This window comes from Doryrhamphus excisus, chromosome 5 (assembly GCF_030265055.1).
Source record: "Doryrhamphus excisus isolate RoL2022-K1 chromosome 5, RoL_Dexc_1.0, whole genome shotgun sequence".
Classification (NCBI taxonomy): domain Eukaryota; kingdom Metazoa; phylum Chordata; class Actinopteri; order Syngnathiformes; family Syngnathidae; genus Doryrhamphus; species Doryrhamphus excisus.
The window spans coordinates 10,481,333-10,501,050 of NC_080470.1; the positions used below are offsets into that span (position 1 = coordinate 10,481,333).

General features: G+C 41.4%; 1 protein-coding gene across 1 annotated transcript in view; it reads left to right on the plus strand.

The window, feature by feature from the left end:
• unc13a (unc-13 homolog A (C. elegans)) overlaps positions 1 to 19,718 on the plus strand; it is a 49,990-nt gene that overhangs the window by 25,241 nt on the left and 5,031 nt on the right. The window contains exons 21-41 of the mRNA XM_058074091.1: positions 1,296 to 1,459; positions 1,544 to 1,697; positions 1,989 to 2,057; positions 2,199 to 2,288; positions 2,375 to 2,509; positions 2,720 to 2,853; positions 2,936 to 3,021; positions 3,400 to 3,526; positions 3,614 to 3,710; positions 5,872 to 6,015; positions 6,110 to 6,187; positions 6,271 to 6,348; positions 6,453 to 6,541; positions 6,623 to 6,769; positions 6,883 to 7,006; positions 11,659 to 11,715; positions 12,070 to 12,150; positions 12,349 to 12,496; positions 12,914 to 12,970; positions 15,765 to 15,857; positions 17,634 to 17,793. Of these exons, the coding sequence (XP_057930074.1) occupies positions 1,296 to 1,459; positions 1,544 to 1,697; positions 1,989 to 2,057; positions 2,199 to 2,288; positions 2,375 to 2,509; positions 2,720 to 2,853; positions 2,936 to 3,021; positions 3,400 to 3,526; positions 3,614 to 3,710; positions 5,872 to 6,015; positions 6,110 to 6,187; positions 6,271 to 6,348; positions 6,453 to 6,541; positions 6,623 to 6,769; positions 6,883 to 7,006; positions 11,659 to 11,715; positions 12,070 to 12,150; positions 12,349 to 12,496; positions 12,914 to 12,970; positions 15,765 to 15,857; positions 17,634 to 17,793 (2,312 nt within the window). The remainder of the gene's footprint in view (positions 1 to 1,295; positions 1,460 to 1,543; positions 1,698 to 1,988; positions 2,058 to 2,198; positions 2,289 to 2,374; positions 2,510 to 2,719; positions 2,854 to 2,935; positions 3,022 to 3,399; positions 3,527 to 3,613; positions 3,711 to 5,871; positions 6,016 to 6,109; positions 6,188 to 6,270; positions 6,349 to 6,452; positions 6,542 to 6,622; positions 6,770 to 6,882; positions 7,007 to 11,658; positions 11,716 to 12,069; positions 12,151 to 12,348; positions 12,497 to 12,913; positions 12,971 to 15,764; positions 15,858 to 17,633; positions 17,794 to 19,718) is intronic.

The following is a 19,718-nucleotide window of genomic DNA, read 5'->3' on the forward strand; positions in this document are numbered from 1 at the left end:
TGCGGTGTCTAAGTAGTCGTATACCGCACGGTGAATTTACAATGTTTTAACACAGCATAATACTTCATGGCCTCACAGGCAAGGATCTGCTTTGTGTTGGTCTCCTTATGGAGTTTAATAATTAATTTATTTATGTTGTTTGTCCAAAGCACAATGAAACCTTGAAAGGACTATTTTTCAACAAATAAGTCTCAAATATCCAATACAGTGTACTGGAAGTGTGTTGGACAAAATCTAGCCTTGATACTTTAATTCAGTTTAAAAGTGTTTCTAATGGTACCTACTGGGTCAAACACCGAAGCAACCGAAAGAGCAATGTACCCCTGATGGACCCCGCTTAAAGATGCTGCGGTATCCTCGGGGCCACCCTGTCATCCAGGGGGCGTGCCAAGACGGTGGCCTATCTGCAGATTGGTCAGAGGTGGTATCATATCGATGTTGAGAACCCTTGAGAGATATATTAATTACAACTAGGGCTGTCAAAGTTAACGCGTTAATGACGGAAGTTTCCTTTAACAGCGGCAATTTTTTTTGACATGCGCTCCTCCTGTTTGACCCTCGGCCCACACCGTAGTTTGATTGAAGCACGGCAACTGTAGCCCCAAGCTGGAATATACGTATATATTGATGGGAAAAGGGGCTGCACGGCAGACCTCACAGCTAGGAGACCAGGGTTCAATTCCACCCTCGACCATCTCTGTGTGGAGTTTGCATGTTCTCCCAGTGCATGCGTGGGTTTTCTCCGGGTACTCCGGTTTCCTCTCACATTCCAAAAACATGCTAGGTTAATTGGCCACTCCAAATTGTATGAATGTGAGTGTGAATGGTTGTTTGTCTATAGGTGCCCTGTGATTGGCTGGCGGCCAGTCCAGGGTGTACCCCGCCTCTCGCCCCAAGACAGCTGGGATAGGCTCCAGCACCCCGGCGACCCTTGTGAGGATAAGCGGTAGAAAATGAATGAATGAATGATGGGAAAAGGAGAAAGAAAAGAGTATTTAGATTGGTAAAGTTAGCTTAAAAGCCCTGGCAGATGACTCTTGTAGCAAGACCAAAGTTATTTGTATCTACTGGATTACAGGTATTGTTTTTATTGTCATATACAGTGCTATCTTGGCATAAGAGTGGCCCAAATAGCCAGTGTTCATTTTTACATCTCTCTGCTGATAATTTAATTGAACTACCAGCTAAAATTGGAGTTACAGCTGCTATTGACGGGCTGTCAATGTGATGACCTTGGCTGAAGTCCAGTGTTATGCTGTCAGTGATTTAGCATGACTTCTCTTTCCTTCCTGTAGAACCTCTTCCACTTTGTGACAGACATCCAGAACAACGGTGTGGTGAAGATCCCCGATGCTAAAGGGGATGATGCGTGGAAAGTATACTATGAAGAGACACCTCAGGAGATCGTTGATGAGTTTGCAATGCGTTATGGAGTGGAGTCTATCTACCAGGCCATGACGTATGTTTCTACTTATAAAAGAGCGCTTTGGGTGCAAGAGCACACACTGTATGCACATGCCTCTTTTTTTTTTTTTTTTTGCAGTCACTTTGCCTGCTTGTCATCTAAGTACATGTGCCCGGGCGTGCCTGCTGTCATGAGCACCCTGCTGGCTAACATCAACGCCTACTACGCTCACACCACCCAGGCTACTAACAACGTCTCTGCCTCAGACCGCTTTGCTGCATCCAACTTTGGGGTGAGTCTCGGTGGTCTTTCTTCACTTAATATCTATGAAGGGAACACTCACTGTCCAGAACATTAGGTACAACATCTGAAAAAGCTCAATTTTTAACAAAATTTGACACTGTGAGATATTAATGAGATTATTAATGAGACAGGCATACCACTCAAAATGTAGTGCAATACAGCTTTATGATATATAATGTCTTATTATAATTTGCAATCCATCATTATAACTGTGAAATTGATTTGTAGTGTTTGATGGATGTTTGCTGATTTCCTATTTTCCACTTTCTAATCTCCACAGAAAGAACGATTTGTCAAGCTGCTTGATCAGCTCCACAACTCCCTGAGGATCGACCTCTCCATGTACCGAGTAAGATTGCTCTCTATCCACTTGTTTGCTCAACTGGATGGATTTATTGTTCTCAAGAGGGGTCATTGTAAGGGGAGATTTGTCTCACAGAACAAAAGTAATGGGACATGACCCAGCAGTTTGCTTTTTTTGTGCCTGCAGAACAACTTCCCAGCCAGCAGCCCTGAACGACTGCAGGACCTAAAGTCCACGGTGGACCTACTTACCAGTATTACCTTCTTTAGGATGAAGGTGACGCCTCTCCCTCATTCATCTTCTTGCAAAGACATTTCATATCATCTCTGTGTGTGTGTGAGAACTGAAAGGCTTTCTGTCAGGTCCAAGAGCTCCAGTCTCCTCCCAGAGCGAGCCAGGTGGTGAAGGATTGCGTGAAAGCCTGTCTCAACTCCACTTATGAGTACATCTTTAACAACTGCCATGAGCTCTACAGCCGCGAGTATCAGACAGACCCAGTAAGCAGTGTTTTATTGTTGACGTGGGTGACTTTAATATGTGCTTGGGGGCATCCTAGCAAATAACATTGCCTCGTCTGTTCATGACAAAATGACTTTATAGTCTGACCATGACGGCATGCATTCATATGTATTATAATTCAAAATGACACACATTTAAACGCTCATCAAACTGCATCTGTATGATTCACTCTTTCTCTTTTTTTCCAGGCTAAGCAGGGTACAGTCCCTCCAGAAGAGCAGGGACCCAGCATCAAGAACCTGGACTTCTGGTCCAAACTCATCACCCTTATTGTCTCCATTATTGAGGAAGACAAGAACTCCTACACTCCCTGTCTGAACCAGTATGTATTTATCAAATATTCCTTTTATTTCAATCTATATTTGCCCCCCATTCATGCTTTTATATGTGTTTTCACCATATAGGTTCCCCCAGGAACTCAATGTGGGTAAAATCAGTGCTGAAGTGATGTGGAATCTGTTTGCCCAGGATATGAAATATGCTATGGAAGGTGAGCTAACACAAACAGTACTGAGCTTCTGTTCTTTGTAGTAATACTGCTGTTTGAAACCATTAATGGCCATTAAAAACAGGAATACTAATGCCTTAATTTGTGAGTGTTAATATATGATGTGTTATTTCATTCTGCTGACATCATCCCAAATTACTCCACTGTGATTTTAGACCTAACTTAAAAAGTTGATGACAGGATCTGAGAACACCAACTCCAGCAGAATATCATCTGATACAATACTGCATATGCTTCATATGCTTCATAATATTAATGAATATATTAAAAATCATCCTGAATATATGTATGTTATACTTGCAAGATGACAAGGAAGAAATTTAAGCCATTATTTATCGCCTGCTGTCATTTTCTTCTTAGAGCATGAGAAAAATCGCTTGTGCAAGAGTGCCGATTACATGAACCTGCACTTCAAGGTCAAGTGGCTTTACAACGAGTACTGCAAAGACCTGCCTTTCTTCAAGAGCAGAGTGCCTGAATATCCTGCGTGAGTTGCAGCCTGCAGCACTAGAAATCAAAAATGTTGTGGTAAATATACAAATCTGCAAAAAAAATGTATTTCAAAACCCTATAGGTGGTTTGAGCCTTTTGTGATCCAGTGGCTGGATGAAAACGAGGAAGTATCTCGGGACTTTCTGCACGGTGCTTTGGAGAGAGACAAGAAAGATGGGGTAAACACCTTTTTCATAGGGATTGCAGAATTCTTGTTCATGCAGAAACACTGTCATCTCTCACTTTGGGATTTCTTTAAGATAGCCTCACTAACTAGCTATTACTCACTCCCTTCAAACGCACTTCCCGCTGTCTCTCCCCTTCCTTCTTCAAAGGCTCCTCAACATTAATAGCACAGACACATCAATGTGTAGTGTTCCTGTAACCTTCAAAATGATGTGTTTGGGAGTTGTTTAAAGGAGGGTACTTATTAGGAACTGTGAAATGCTGTGGATTAAAGGCCTCATCCCAGAGATTTCACAGCATGAAAACTGTCCATTCCTCATTATTAATACACCCTGGAGAGGTACCGAGCAGAAATAGATACTAAATAGCATCCAGTTGTGATACAGTATAAGGCTACAGGGGGTGTAACTACCTAGTGTAAGACAATGTTTTCCAAACTTTCCATCCTGTGACCCACATTTACTAAAGAGCATCATGTATTACCATAATGGGGACTAATGGGTTCACACACGGGAGTTGACAAACGACCACGATTGGTGAAACTCATCGCCAACGCAGAGCAAATTTTGCAGACCGGAAGCGACGAGTGGCTGCGGCTAGCTACACTGATAAGCAACATGCTCACGTCCAGAGCAAATTATGAGTCTTCCACGGTTTTGATTGGCTGTCACACAAACCTGGTTGAGGTGTGCTTCTGTGACAAGGCTCTTGTGAGGATTTCACAGTTTGATTTATTCAGAGAAGAGTTACAATGCATACAAACATTCATTCATTCATTTTCGACCGCTTACTCTCACAAGAGTCGTGAGGGGTGCTAGAGCCTATCCCAGCTGTCTTCAGGCGAGAGGCAAGGTACACCCTGGACTGGTCGTCAGCCAATCATAGGGCACATATAGACAAACAACCATTCACACTCACATTCATACCTATGGACAATTTGGAGTCACCAATTAACCTAGCATGTTTTTGGAATGTGGGAGGAAACTGGAGTACCCGGAGAAAACCCACGCATGCACGGGGAGAACATGCAAACTCCACACAGAGATAGCTGAGGGTGGAATTGAAATCGGGTCTCCTAGCTGTGAGGCCTGCGCGCTAACCACTCATCCGCCGTGCAGTCCTGCATATGAACAAAAAAAAGATTTTTTAGCAAATGAGTGGGATAGCACTTACAGCACATCACAGAGTCTTTCCTGCCACGATGCATCAAACAACATAGGCTCCACAAGCGACGGCTTGCCTGCACACAGCCAAAGTTCCTCCTTCACTAAAAGTGCGACACACTGAGGCTCCCCAAACTTTGCACACGTTTTTGCAAGTAGACAGCACACACTTGGAAGTACTGCGGCTTGGGACCACCGCATACACAGACACAATACAGACATACTTGCTGGCTGCACGGGCGGTCGCTGTGTGTGACTGGCCAATCACCGAGCGTGAAGAATGAATACATTACTTAAGGAGGGTTTCTTTTTATAAACTTTATTCCTAACAACTACAGAACAGTATACAAAAACAATGAGGATACGAATAATTGACACCTGAACTCGTCATACTGCTAATCTGCAAAAATGCTATTCCTGGATACTCGTTATAATGCGTTACGGATAATGCATGTTTACTCAGGCGCCAACAAGATCCCATGGCGCTGCTTTTTTGTTTATATCGTTTTTTTTTAGAAATGTCAAATAGCTCTGGGAAATCTGACAGGGTATGTATTATTTTTTTTTCCCCAAGTTTAGGCAGCACTGCCAAGCAGTCGGTCCAAAAAACTGCTGATTGGTCCTTGTCTGAGCAACAGAGATGAAAAGTTGAACATTTTTAAACTTTCTGGGATTGTGCCGCATGCCAGCGTGTGCACAAAATCTAACACATTTAAATATTGTGTGTCGCCTGGCTGGACCGTGACTCACAATAATTGCCTTGTCGTGCAGGTTTCATTGAAAATGAATGGACTGGATGCAACGTTGCAAATAAGTGAATTATAATTATTGATATAATTACAGTGGTCTACAAATTTTTGGACTGCTTCCGAGATAAAAGTGGCAAAATCTAAATAAAAGTTTAAAATCCCAGTTGCTCCTTATTAATTTGTGAGCATATTTTGGCCAGTCTTTGTTTCTAATGTCTTTACTCGCCTTTTCCACCCCACAGTTCCAGGTCACATCAGAGCATGCCCTCTTCTCATGTTCCGTGGTGGACGTGTTTTCCCAGCTCAATCAGAGCTTTGAAATCATCAGGAAACTAGAGTGTCCGGATCCACAGATTGTTGGACACTATATGAAACGATTTGCAAAGGTAAAGTTTAAAATTGTCTTGACTGGCCCCAGTAGTGAGCCTTGAGGTACACCATGGTCACCGCTTTAGTTATTCCTCTTGTGTCCCTCTTCAGACCATCAGCAACGTGCTCCTGTCGTATGCTGACATCATCTCCAAGTTGTTTGCCAACTATGTCACGATGGAGAAAGTGGTGAGTGGCTATATACACTCTGTGTGTTGTGTTTGTGTGTGACATCATGCTGTTATTAAAAAGTGTCATCTTTTGTTCTTTAGCCCTGCATCCTTATCAACAACATCCAACAGTTGAGGGTTCAGCTAGAGAAGATGTTTGAGGCCATGGGGGGAAAGGATGTGAGTCCATCTTTGTACTGTTGGTGCATACAGTTAGATCTACTAGTATTTGGACTATGACAAACGTGTGTATTTCATTTTTGTGTGCCATTTTTTATGTTCAGCTGTGCGTGGAGGCCAGCGATATCCTGAAGGACTTGCAGGTTAAACTTAACAACGTTATGGATGACCTTAGTAGGGTCTTCTCAGTCAGGTACTCAGGGAGACGTGCTCACATATTCACATATGTCTACATTCATTCACATGTCTCATCTGAATTTTTTATTTTTTTTAGTTTCCAGCCTCATATTGAGGAGAATGTGAAGCAGATGGGCGATATCTTAGCTCAGGTGAAAGGAACGTCAAATGTAGGAAATGCCAGCAGTGTTGCCCAGGATGCTGACAACGTCCTGCAGCCCATCATGGAATTCCTGGACAGCAAGTGAGTCATTCCATATGTTTATCTGCATCTTAATCCACGGTTACACTCATAGTCCACTGCAGGAGTTGTGATCTAATGAGATACCACATTGAGATAAGATTTGTTTCTGCCAGCCTGACTCTGTTTGCAAAGATCTGTGAGAAGACGGTGCTGAAGCGTGTACTGAAGGAGTTGTGGAAGCTGGTCATGAATACCATGGAGAAGACGATCGTTCTTCCGCCACTTACAGATCAAACGGTGAGTGTATTGATCAAGGCATGCATAAACAAGAGCTGTGCAGAGACGCATTAATGCGGGCAATAAGCCAATATGTCCTGTAAGTCATAGTCATACAATCACATCCAGAGGGTCTGCTTTGTTTAAAATAAGCATGAAACCTATGCCATGAATCCACACACACACATCTCCAGCTGCAAAGTTGGCATCAAACGGGGGCACAGTGTACATAAGGAGGAACAAAGGCATCTTCAGTGTGTTGCAGCCTGCGCTCAACCCACACATATTATATTCCAAAGTGCATCATATCATTACACCAGCTCTGGTCTGCTCTCCACTATGTCAGCCAGTTTTGTCCCAAAAGAATGTGGCCCTCTTCCGAAAAGTAGCATACATTTTGGAAAGCAGACTGTAGTTGTTTTTTTTTGTTTTATTTGATATATGTGTGCTCTTTTTGTGTTTGGATATCAATGGAAGAGCCTCATATCAGTGATAAGAGGGTAAGAATTCAAGCTGTAAGTTGCTGGTTCTTATAGTCCAGACAGTGGAGTCAATTGGTTCCCTCCAGTTTTAAAGCCAGGATTTTGGGGGTGATTTTTTTTGTGATTGATGTGGGGCTCTTTGCAGCTTGACTGACCCTTCTTTCTGGTTGTTGTGATTACTATTACATTCTGCTCCCACCGCTCCCTCCACAGATGATTGTAAGTACAGCACTCCTGCGTGTGTGTCTGTCTGTCCGTTTGCGGTGGTTTGGTTCTCTGCTATATGTGGCTGTGATCTTCCCTCTTTTATTTCATTTTTGTAGTTTTTTGACCCTGCATCTCACTTTCACCAGCCTCCCATGCCTTCTCTCTTCTTCCAGTGTTAATTCCCCCCAATAGTAACAAAAACTGTGGAAAAAATGCACAGACAAGACAGTGACGATGGTCTGGTCTGCAAAAAGGGCTTTGTTTTTTCATGTTTTAATTATTATTAAATGATTAATCGACAAATCAGCACCAAATTGTACACCTGTAGTCACCTCCTGCATAATTAAAAATGTTGTGTCCTTGATATCAATCCAATATCTACCAAAAATGGCAAAAATGTATATATTTGTTTTGTAATTTTAGATGTTATTACTAAAAGTTACTGAATTGTCCCTGTAATTCCAGGGTGTCTGCATACAAAAATATAAAAGGACACATATAATAGTTATAGGTGACAAAGTGGAATACATATCTTAAAGGAAAATTGCACATTCTATGAGAATTTTGGCCATCATGCAGAATCCTTATGTGAGACATGAACCTGTATGTTTTTTCTGTGCGTTCTAAAGATATAAAAAGAGGTAAAAAGACGTAATCCACCTATAAGGCCTTTAAAAAAGTTTTTAAAAGCACCAACAACACTCCATTTGCATATAATGTGTAGTGCATATAACCAAGCTATTGCAACATTATTTATGGATGGAACTACATGACAGGTGTATTAACACTTCGCCATACCTGTTGCGATGTGAAATCAGTGCGCCCAGAAAGGAAATTCCGGTAATGCTTCACAAGACCGAAATACGGCAACACATTTTACTGCATGATTACAGCATGTATATAAAACCTTGTTGGGGGTTTTTGGAGGTGTAGCAGCACAGGTGTGTCCCATTATATGCAGTAATTAGCTGTCTCTTTTTAGCTGTTTGTATATCTTTAGAATGCACAGGAATGAGAAAGAGTGTTCCTGTCTCATATAAGGATTGTGGATGATGATGGTGATGGCAACATTTTTAAAAAAGTGCAGTTTTCCTTTAACTCTTTGGACATATTATACAGAATATACTTATTTTTTAACATTTTCATACATGCACACATCAATTTTTCAGAATAATTCTATCATTATTAAAACATATTTCTCCTGTCGTTGTCCTTCTTCTCGACCTACTCCTTGAACCGAAAATTAATTTAGCTGTTTCTATTGTTAGTTGGCGGTTAGCATGCAGCTCACGCAGTTAGCTAGTTTGCTACTCAGACACAGAACTGCATTTGCATCCTAATTTCCCCGTACATAAAGATTAACACTGTTCTTCTGTCCTCTTCTCTCCTTCAACTCTTGTCTTTTGACAAGCATGGTGCATTTCTGGTTGTGATAGGCCCGCCCCCTCCTCTAAACCAATTTCTACCAATTGCTGCCGTCATCCCCCTGTCTCCTGTTCCTGAGCCTGGCCCTCAAACAGGAAGTGGCACTCTTGGCTAGTGCCTGATGTAGCCTTGTCCATTTTCCTTTGCACTGGGACCCTCGGTGCTGGGGAGGGGGAATGTGAGCCCTCCTCGGTGCCGTATCTTCTTAGTGTCTTGTTCCCTGACCTTTCTTCTGCCACCTTTCCTTCACACTTTTCTCACCTGTTTGAACTGTGCCCCCCCCCCCACCTTCCAAGTCCCCCACTGTGGGTTTGTTGCTTGCATCTGATCTCTCTTCAACACTGCAATCTTCTCTCAGTAAATTGTACTACGCTGTACTGTGATGTTTGTCTCTCTGAAGACCTTTCATGTTGGTCTGTCCTGGTTTGGTTTCATGTTCTGTTGTTCACGAGGGTGACTGTAAATGCTGGTCTCATGTTGGCTTGATTGTAAGAGATTGTTGAGGTTTGTCCATGGTTAAAGAAGGTGTATTGGATGTGTTGGGCAGAAAACTAGGTAATGATGTACATGGTTTTTTCAGTAATCAGTAAAATTAACAATTTACATTATATTATCTTGTTTCAAGGAAGAAATTGTTCCATCCATCCATTAATTTTCTATACTGCTTATCCTCACTAAGGTCGCGGGTATGCTTGAGCCTATCCCAGCTGTCTTCGGGCAAGAGGCAGGGTACACCCTGGACTGGTCGCCAGCCAATCACAGGGCACATATAGACACAAACATGAAGAAATTGTTTCAACAATAAATATATGTAGGTTTGTTTTGGGTTTTTTTTCGTTGGCCAAAATAGAAATGATGATGGATGTCCTCGGTCTCTAAACAAGTTCCAGTCCTACAACTGTGATGTCAGCTGAGTTTAGTACAAGTCCGAACTTATACCTAAATTACACAGAACACATGAAGGACATATGAAATGCAGTCATAAAAATATGAAATGACAGTAATAAAAAGGAGATCACAACTCCATACTTACTGGGAAAAGCAACTCTCAATACTGAGATCACTGCACTGTGTAGTTATCACCCTCCATTACATCGGAACAGATCCTTTCACATGTTTAAAGATACCATCTTCACCCTTGATGATGTTTGAGCAGCTTGAGTCGGGCATGGAGCCAATGTTGATACTTACAGAGCATTTTTTGTAGTCTAAATTGATTTGTTGTCACTTTCACCTGACCTTTTGTTGATGCGCTACCAACAGAAGAATCTGACTCATGCTTGGAGGACATTATGGGGGTTACTGGTAAAACATGAACTAAAAACCCCAAAAGTGACGTTGTCCTACTTCAGTGTGGGGAGACTGAACACAATTTTACATCACGCGTACATAGCAAGGTTTATATTACACATGAAAGCAAGTCCCGCCTTTTTGACTTAAACATTACTGACTGTGTCACCATCAAACATGTACTTTTTAACTCCCTGTTTTTTATTGCTTCTGTAGCCCATTTAGGCAAAAAGCCAAAAGTCAAAAGCACCGTTTGCAGATCCTTTTTAAAGCTTCGTTTGTGTCCTTCCTATAGGACACAAGCTGTGAGACATGGCAGATTCCATACTGTAATGGTTATCACTCCAGCCTCGATCCCGAGTTCAAGTCTTGGGACATGAACCAGTTTGTCCCCTTTAAGACTAATAAGAATTGGTATATCTGTACTGTGTTTTCGGGCATTTCTGACGGTTGAAGGCATCTAGCCATTGAGAATGAAATGGCAAATGGCTACAACTACGTATAACGACTACTGCTCTATGTTTTAACCTCGTGCTCTCTTTCCAGGGGAGGCTGAAGAGTGCTTCTCACAGCGATGTAAGGATTAAACCCCTTCAGATCAATGTGTCTCGTCTATCTCTTCTATATGTCTTCTCCGTGTCTATGTCTCTATCCCTCAGCCCCCCCACTCAAACAAAGCCGTGGAAATATTGATTATTTTCCCACCCTACACTACCTTGTTTTCACAAAATATTCACCATATTAGATGCCATCCTTACATTGACATACAGTTAGGTACATAAATATTTGTACAAGGAGAGTTTTTATTATGATATTGCATTTATATACCACTACAATGGATTTGAAATGAAGCAATCAAGATGTGATGGAGACGTTGATCTTTAAGAGCAGCAAGGGCAGGAGGTAGTGATTTATTCACATAGCAGAATGACTATGTTTGTACCTATGCCACACTCTTGCTAAGTGTGTGTGTGTGTGTGTGTGTGTGTGTGTGTGTGTGTGTGTGTGTGTGTGTGTGTGTGTGTGTGTTTGTGTGTGTGTTGAAGAACACAAGTACATGTCAACCTTTCTTTGTACTGACTGTATGTTGACAGCACATGAAGAAAAAAAAAGTGCAATGACATTGTGCAAGGAGCTGACTGTTTATGTATGTGCGTGTTGGAAATGTCACTGTCCTCTATGTGACCCTGCCTCGTAATATCACAATTTCAACAAATAGCTAACACAACTTTGTCCTCCTGTCCTTTTCCTTTCTGTGTCTTCTCGCAGGGCACTCAGCTCATCTTTAACGCTGCCAAAGAGCTGGGTCAGCTATCCAAACTGAAGGTATGGTAAGCCTGTCTTTTTAAGTATTTCACTCAGTGCTTGCCCTGACCTTCCCACCTTAAAAAAACAACTAAAAACCCACCTCTTTAAATCTGTTTTTAATGTCTAACTTTTTATATCTGACTGCTGTACCCCGCCCCGCTTTTACTCATGTTTTAACTGTGTATTAACCAATGAATGTTGAATTTTGGTGTGTCTTCTATTCTGTTTACTTGCTTTATTCAACTCCATTCTTCTGTAAAGTGTCTTTGAGTATTTTGAAAAGCACTATACAAATAAAATGTATTATTATTATTATTACTACATAGTTTGACCCTAATTTTGCTGCTGTCTACTTCCTGACTTCTTGCACAGGAGCACATGGTTCGTGAGGAGGCCAAAGCACTCACACCCAAGCAGTGTGCCGTCATTGAACTGGCACTGGACACCATCAAGGTAGGGACGCACAGATTGGTGCAGACTCTATTACGTTTTGGCACTAAATTACCTGAACTGGACCTCAACGCTAGACATTATAAAATGAATAATCAGTTTTAGTTTAAGTTTTATAAAGATAAATGCTAAGCAAGGTCATTAAAATGAATGTCAATATTTTCTCTTCTTTGGCCGTCCTGTGTCTGTGTCTGCCTTTAGCAATATTTCCATGCCGGTGGTGTCGGTCTAAAGAAGACTTTCCTGGAGAAAAGTCCTGATCTGCAGTCCCTCCATTATGCCCTGTCCCTCTACACACAGGCCACAGATAAACTTATTAAGACCTTTGTCCAGTCACAGAATGCACAAGGTAACCACTTTTTCTGTCTATAACAGATGTTCATTCTCTGATCTAGACGTCACTCAAGTGTAGTGTTTCCCTCTGTAAAAATATGGAGGCTACAGCTGAGTCTCCTAAGAGGATTTACCTAGCCCACCAGCTCCTATTTTGCAAATAAAAGACACACATCCGCCCCCCCTTTGACTGTCAGGCTGCCACGTAACAGCCGTCATGTTTGTGGCAGTCTGCAGCTGACAAAATGTCCTCCAACACCTCTGCTTGAGAAACAATTTAAGCAGGGGGAGCGGGATAGTGTCTTTTACATGCTGCAGAAGGAATTCAACAAAACAAGAACAGTATCGCCCCCTCTTTTAAATCACATAAATGTTTTTCATTCTGTGACTTGTCTTCTGCTTTCTCTGTCCTCCTGCCCCATCTGTGGGTCAGTGTTTGGCGGCAAGGGGGTGAGGTTCACCACTAGTGAGGATGTTTACCCAGACAAGGGTACGTTGCACCCAGGTTCAGACTCTTGAGACATCCAGGAAGCGTCCAGACCTTCACACCCAACACCTCCATGCATCCCAAAACTCCCCCTGCCTGCATAAACTGAACATACTTCCCCCCTCTTTTTTCCTACTTGGGCCTTTCTCTGTCTTTTTAAGTGCACTCCCCCCATGAGGACTTTATGCATTCATGCATGCACTGATGTCTGTACGGATGGAGCTGCACTGATACATACGTCCTTTTCTGTATGTATGAGCAGACACTAAAGCATGATGCGCGGACATCAAAAGCAAACAATAGAAATGCATCAAAGTGTAGAGGAGCATGACATCATTGTTAAGGGCCCGAGGGCCGAACCGGAGTGTGCATTTGCGTGTGTGTGTGTGGGTGTGTGCAAGTGAGCAGCGCCAACAGGGTTGGTTGACACCGTCCATTGTGCATTTTCCAGCTATCCAGGCCGCTTGCTTTGTTGAGGCTTGTTACGAATATGATGGTGGCTCTCCTCACAACAGTCTCTTTGCGGCTGAGCCAATCACAAGCTTCCCCTGCGGTAATGTGGTCTGATTTATGTCACTTTGGACCAGTGTCAAAAGAAGAGATACTCACAATAGGTGGGAGCAAAATATGTTAGGCAACTTCAGTAGGCGAGTGATAGGGATGGAGAATTTACTTACAATGTTGTGCAAGTTCATAGTTCTTGTGAACTATTTTAAAGTGTAGTTCACACAGTATAAATATGAATAGTTCACATTCATTCCTCACGTTTTAATTTTGGAACAGTTCTTTGGAACTGAAAGGACTTTTAATATAGGCTATAGTTTTACATGCAGAAAGCAATGAAAATGTTTATAAATGCATATAAATGGCAAATGAAAGCGATAAATAAACACTTTGGCCTGGATTAAAAATATTAAATGCTAAATATTAAAAATAAGGAAGGGGGGCAGCCACACAGATGACACCTTCCTTTTTGTGGTTGACTACGATCTACCATCAAATATTACACATTGTTGGCCTAAATCAAGCTTTTTCAAGCATAAAAATGTTCTAAATTAATTAAACTACAAATCAAGTTTAAGACGGGCGGCACGGCGGTCGAGTGGTTAGCGCGCAGACATCACAGCTAGGAGACCAGGGTTCAATTCCACCCTCGGCCATCTCTGTGTGGAGTTTGCATGTTCTCCCCGTGCATGCGTGGGTTTTCTCCGGGTACTCCGGTTTCCTCCCACATTCCAAAAACATGCTAGGTTAATTGGCGACTCCAAATTGTCCATAGGTATGAATGTGAGTGTGAATGGTTGTTTGTCTATATGTGCCCTGTGATTGGCTGGCGACCAGTCCAGGGTGTACCCCGCCTCTCGCCTGAAGACAGCTGGGATAGGCTCCAGCACCCCCCGCGACCCTTGTGAGGAAAAGCGGTAGAAAATGAATGAATCAAGTTTAAGACAATACAAGACATTGATGACTACACTGGGGCCACACGGTGGATGAGTGGTTAGCGCGTTGGCCACACAGTCAGGAAATTGGTCTCCCCGTTCGTGGGTTTTATCCGGGTACTCCCACATTCCAATGTGGGAGTTCATTGGTGCCTCCAAATTGTCCATAAGTATGAATGCATGGGGATAAGTGGAATAGAAAATGTATGGATGGACTACACTGGCCTTTTTATCACTAGTGTGTGTTGATAGTTGTCAAGCGGAATCATACAAAATTCCGGAGTTTCTGCTAAAACAGGATATTGATGGTCTGCCATCATTCTTTAAATAATCACATCTTATTATCTTAAAGAAAAAATGCAACTTTTGTTGGCACAGCCTTCCTGCGCGCCAGCCAAAAAACTTTCTTTGTCATCTCTTATGAACATTCTCCATCAAGTAGACTGGTCCAGATGGACGCCTGCTGCTCTCTTTCGTCTTGTTGGAAGTTGGCAGTGAGAGCCACAATCCAATAATCCTCCCTGGAGAGAGACGAGATGAGAGCTGAAAGGCAGAAAACGTGCCAGGAACACTCACTGCCGTCTCACTCCCACCGACACCTTGTTTAGTGGGCGGCCGACTGTAACACACATACACGCGCACGTAAAGGCGGGCTGCTGCTATTCGCCACAAAGCTCCTGTTGATGGAATGAAGACACTAATTAAAACACTGCAAATTAATATCCATCTGTTTCCATATCCTTCTGGAATTGTTTACAGGTCGGATTCCATGTAGATGTAATAGAATCAGAGTTGAGTGGTCTTGGTTTCCCTGAGGAACGTTACGGTGTGCCCACATGTCTGGATCCATCTGAGCATGTCCTGACCTTACCTGTGCTGTAGGGGCAGGGCTTTCATTCACTTGACCCTCTCCAGTTCCTACTTAACTTTACCTGCATCCTATCACACACACTCCTTTGCATCTATGAGTGGGTGCCAGTGTTAAAATTGCAACCCAAATGTTGAATATTAATCACTGCATTCTAATAGTGCAGATCGACAAAAGGTAATATTGTGAAGTTGTAACGTGGGAGGCGGGAAGTGGAAATTTGAATAATGAAGAAGTACCACTCATAGCAGCATTTTATTTGTCCTAATCTGCACACAAGCACAAGAAGCCCAGTGACTCTCTTAAAGTCCTCCCATAACAAAACATATGTATGTAAATGTCGCTATGCATTAATAACAGTTGCATTGAATTTACATTAGACTTGGAGGAGGAGACTTGAACCAGAGTTCACGGTGAGGCTTGTGTTCGTGTTTGGTTGTCTAAATAAGGAGTCATTTGCTAACTGTGTGTGTGACTTGTCCTCCGCCAGGCTCTGGGGTGGACGATGCTGTGGGTGAAGTGTCAATCCATGTGGAGATCTTCACTCACCCCAACACTGGGGAGCACAAGGTCACCGTGAAAGGTAAGATCATTTCTTCTGTCTTATGTCCTTTGACCGTGTGTGAAACGGAGCACCACAGCCAATAAGGAACGTGGTAGTAGTATGTACTGTATGGAACCGAGGGACCTTCTGAACTTTGGAAGAACTTCATTGACACCCAACTAAGTCTTCCCATCATACACTGCAGTCGTCAAGCACTCAAAGACCCACAACAAACATCCAAATTTCACAATAAACGCAGCGCATGTTGCATTCCGTCTGACTGCACTGAACACTTTAAGTATGAACGACAGAGAGGATGACAACATTGTTGTTTGGTATGTGAGTGACAGGCATTGTGCTGGGATGAATTAACTTGACACCCAACAAATCCACTAGCAGTCAACACAGATATTGGGAACAATGAAGAGGTGAAAGAAAAACGGGTAAAATGTAAGTATTTGTGTCAGCATCGGAAAAAGTTACTTTCATTTTGTCTGAGAGCACACAACTCAGCACAATGTTGAGGCTGGACTAAATGAAGAGGATTGCTCAAGCTAAATGGCTAATTTGACCCCAGACATCAAAGCGTGACAAGGAAAGAGAGAGAGCGAAAGCCAGGGGGAGACTGACAAAGTGTGTGATGAAGGAATTCTGAGGCTTTTCAATTTTGATGCTTGTCAAGACAACTTGAGTGGTTTTAGTTCCCAGGAGGAGGAGGCTATTGTTGACTAGCGATATTACGACACTGTTTACCTAGCCATGGTATGAGACACTGTTCGTCTCTCTTTGGAAAAAATTAAGGGTTTTTTGTTAATTTTTCTGAATAATAATCTTTCTGTGTACTAAATATCTTGTGTTATGATGTGGACACGTGGGCCTTTTTTTAGTGGGTGTGGCTTTTATACACCAGTGTGCTCAATAGCCCTGAAATTAATGGTGTCTACATTTATGCAAAATTAGATGTAAATGTTTGTGTATTATTTATTTATATATTCTAATTGTAATATAATATTGTCATTTATTTATGAGAAGTAGAAATATTTTCATTCATTCATTTTCTACCGCTTTTTCCTCAAGAGGGTCGCGGGGGATGCTGGAGCCTATCCCAGCTGTCTTTGGGCGAGAGGCGGGGTACACTCTGGACTGGTCTAGAAATATTTTACCAATATGAAATGGTGATTTTTAAATAAAAAAAATTACTATATTGACTTATATTGATTACTGCTGGCGACCAGCGCAAGATGTACCTCACCTCTCGCCCAAAGTCAGCTGTGATAGGCTCCAGCATACCTCCGCGACCTGAGTGAGGATAAGCAGTATAGAAAATGGATGGATGTACTACGTATATTGATGTTAACTTTTGTAAGAAAATATGCACTTGTACACAAATTAAATGGTAATTTTATATTAATAATAGTTCTACTATACAGAAAACACTCAATCTTCAAGCAATGTTGTACTTTAATGAGACAATTAAAAAAAAAAAACATGCATGCTAGGTTAATTGGTAACTCCAAATTGTCCATAGGTATGAATGTGAGTATGAATGGTTGTTCGTCTATATGTGCCCTGTGATTGGCTGGTGACCAGTCCAGGGTGTACCCCGCCTCTCGCCCAAAGACAGCTGGGATAGGCTCCAGCACGGCCGCGACCCTCATGAGAATAAGTGGTAGAAAATGAATGAATGAATGTATTTTTAGAGAATAAAGTTTAAATATTAAGAAAAAGGTTATACTGTTATAAGGAGAACAGAGAAGAAAGTCATATCTTTCCCTCCCCACCCCTCGCCGTCCCTTCTGTCTCTCTCTGTGACAGTGGTCGCTGCCAACGACCTGAGGTGGCAGACGCAGGGAATATTCCGGCCGTTTGTGGAAGTTTTCATCATCGGCCCTCATCTCAGCGACAAGAAGAGGAAGTATGCCACCAAGTCGAAGAACAACAGCTGGGCGCCGAAATACAACGAAACCTTCACTTTGTGAGTAGTTAGCATAATGATGATGATGCTGATAATGATGTAGAGCAGTATGCAAAAACCCTCCCCAAGGTCACACTAAGGTATTTTTAATTCGATCGGTCCAACAGCGGTAATTAAGTCAAAATATTAAGAGAAAGAAAGTGTCATTTAAAGGGGACCTATTATGTATTTTCCTCTTTTATGACCTATAAATGTAGTTACAATGTGGCATTCTCATGTTAAACGATGACTTCCTTATATGGGATTATATATATCCAGATTGCCTGTACTAAATAACGAATGAATGAATTTATTGATCTTGACACTTATATAGAAGTACAAGCGATCATCCATACATACTATACTCAACTATACGTTGAGACAAGAGGTGGACAGGACAGGATGATAAATCCAGAAGTCCTGGGAGTGTGACCAATCACAGCGGAATGGGCATACCTACAGGAGGTCGGGAGCAGGAGGAGTGCAGAAGGAGGTGCGGAATCTGGAAGATCAAGAAAGCTTTTTCTGCGGGTTATCGTGTGTAGCTGTTGTAGGAGTCCACAAATCAATACAAAAAGCGCTGAAAATTATCATAATAGGTCACCTTTAAGTAGCATGGTAATATGAGAAACAAACAAAATCAAGTTACTGCTGTACGTTTTGGAACTTTTGATTTTGGAAGAAGTTATAATATTATAGGAATAAAGTAAAACTATTATGGAAATTAAAGTCAACATTAGGGATGTCTGATAATTATCCAATCCAATCTACTTTATTTATATAGCACATTTTATAAACAGAGTTTCCAAAGTGCTGCATAGACTAGTAAAATAAAAAGTAAAAATAAAATACAATAAATAAAGCTACAAATTTAATTTAATCCAAAACTAAAAGATCAAATAAAAAATAAAATAGATAATAAAATATTAAAAACAAGAAGCAAAGCAATAAAAGTATAAAAAATAAAACCAATAAAAATAAAAAGAAAGAACTAAAAGACACAGGACCAAACGACTAACTCCGAGTTAAAACCCAGCAAATAAAAGTGGGTTTTAAGACGAGACTTAAAGCTTTCGATGTTGGGGGGGCCTTTTTTTTACATGGGAGGGGAGAGAGTTCCATAGCTTGGGGCCAACCACAGAAAAGGCTCGGTCAACTCGATCGGTCCCAACTCGATTTCAGCATAGAAATGTGATATTGGTCGAAATCGGTATCGGATTTTAAATATCGGAAAACCGATATTTAAGGCAGGGAATCACACTGATGCTGGATGTTGCTCTCATGGAATGTAAAAATGTGCTTAAATAAACAAAACTAAGAGCGCTAGCCCTACATGAAAATGATGAAACTTGATTTTCTTCAATGAGCTTTATAATTGTAAAAAAAAAATTAAATAAATAAATAAATAAACAAATTAGCCATGTAGCCTAAGTAAAGTAAGCCTAATGGCAAGTATTTGACAGATGTTTTACGATGTTGTTTACAGCCATGTTGACAAACTAATTCCTGATGCTGTATCCATTAGCTTCACAACACATACAGGAGATACTGTATGTCATGTGACACATATCGGTATTGGATGATATTGGTGTTGGAAATTGAGTGTTGGACAATATCAGCAAAAAAGCCAAAGCCAATATATGGGACATCCCTAGTCATATCACAAAAAAAACAAGAAAAGTTTAGATAAAAAAATGGAGAGCAAAGGTCGAAGTTCATACAAATAATATGCTAGTATATCCTAAAGCTGAGAGAGATATGCCTGCACTAGGAACTTTTTTCATTTTCTAGTTTTTTGTGTGTATTAAAAATAATAAATAATACCAGAGTCAAGGTATATCATCATGAAAATATTAAAGTTGTACTTTTGATAGAAATAGTAAAATTTTACTACTATAAAAAATTGTTATTAATGAGGTGAGGGACTCGGTGAAGAATTGATGTCT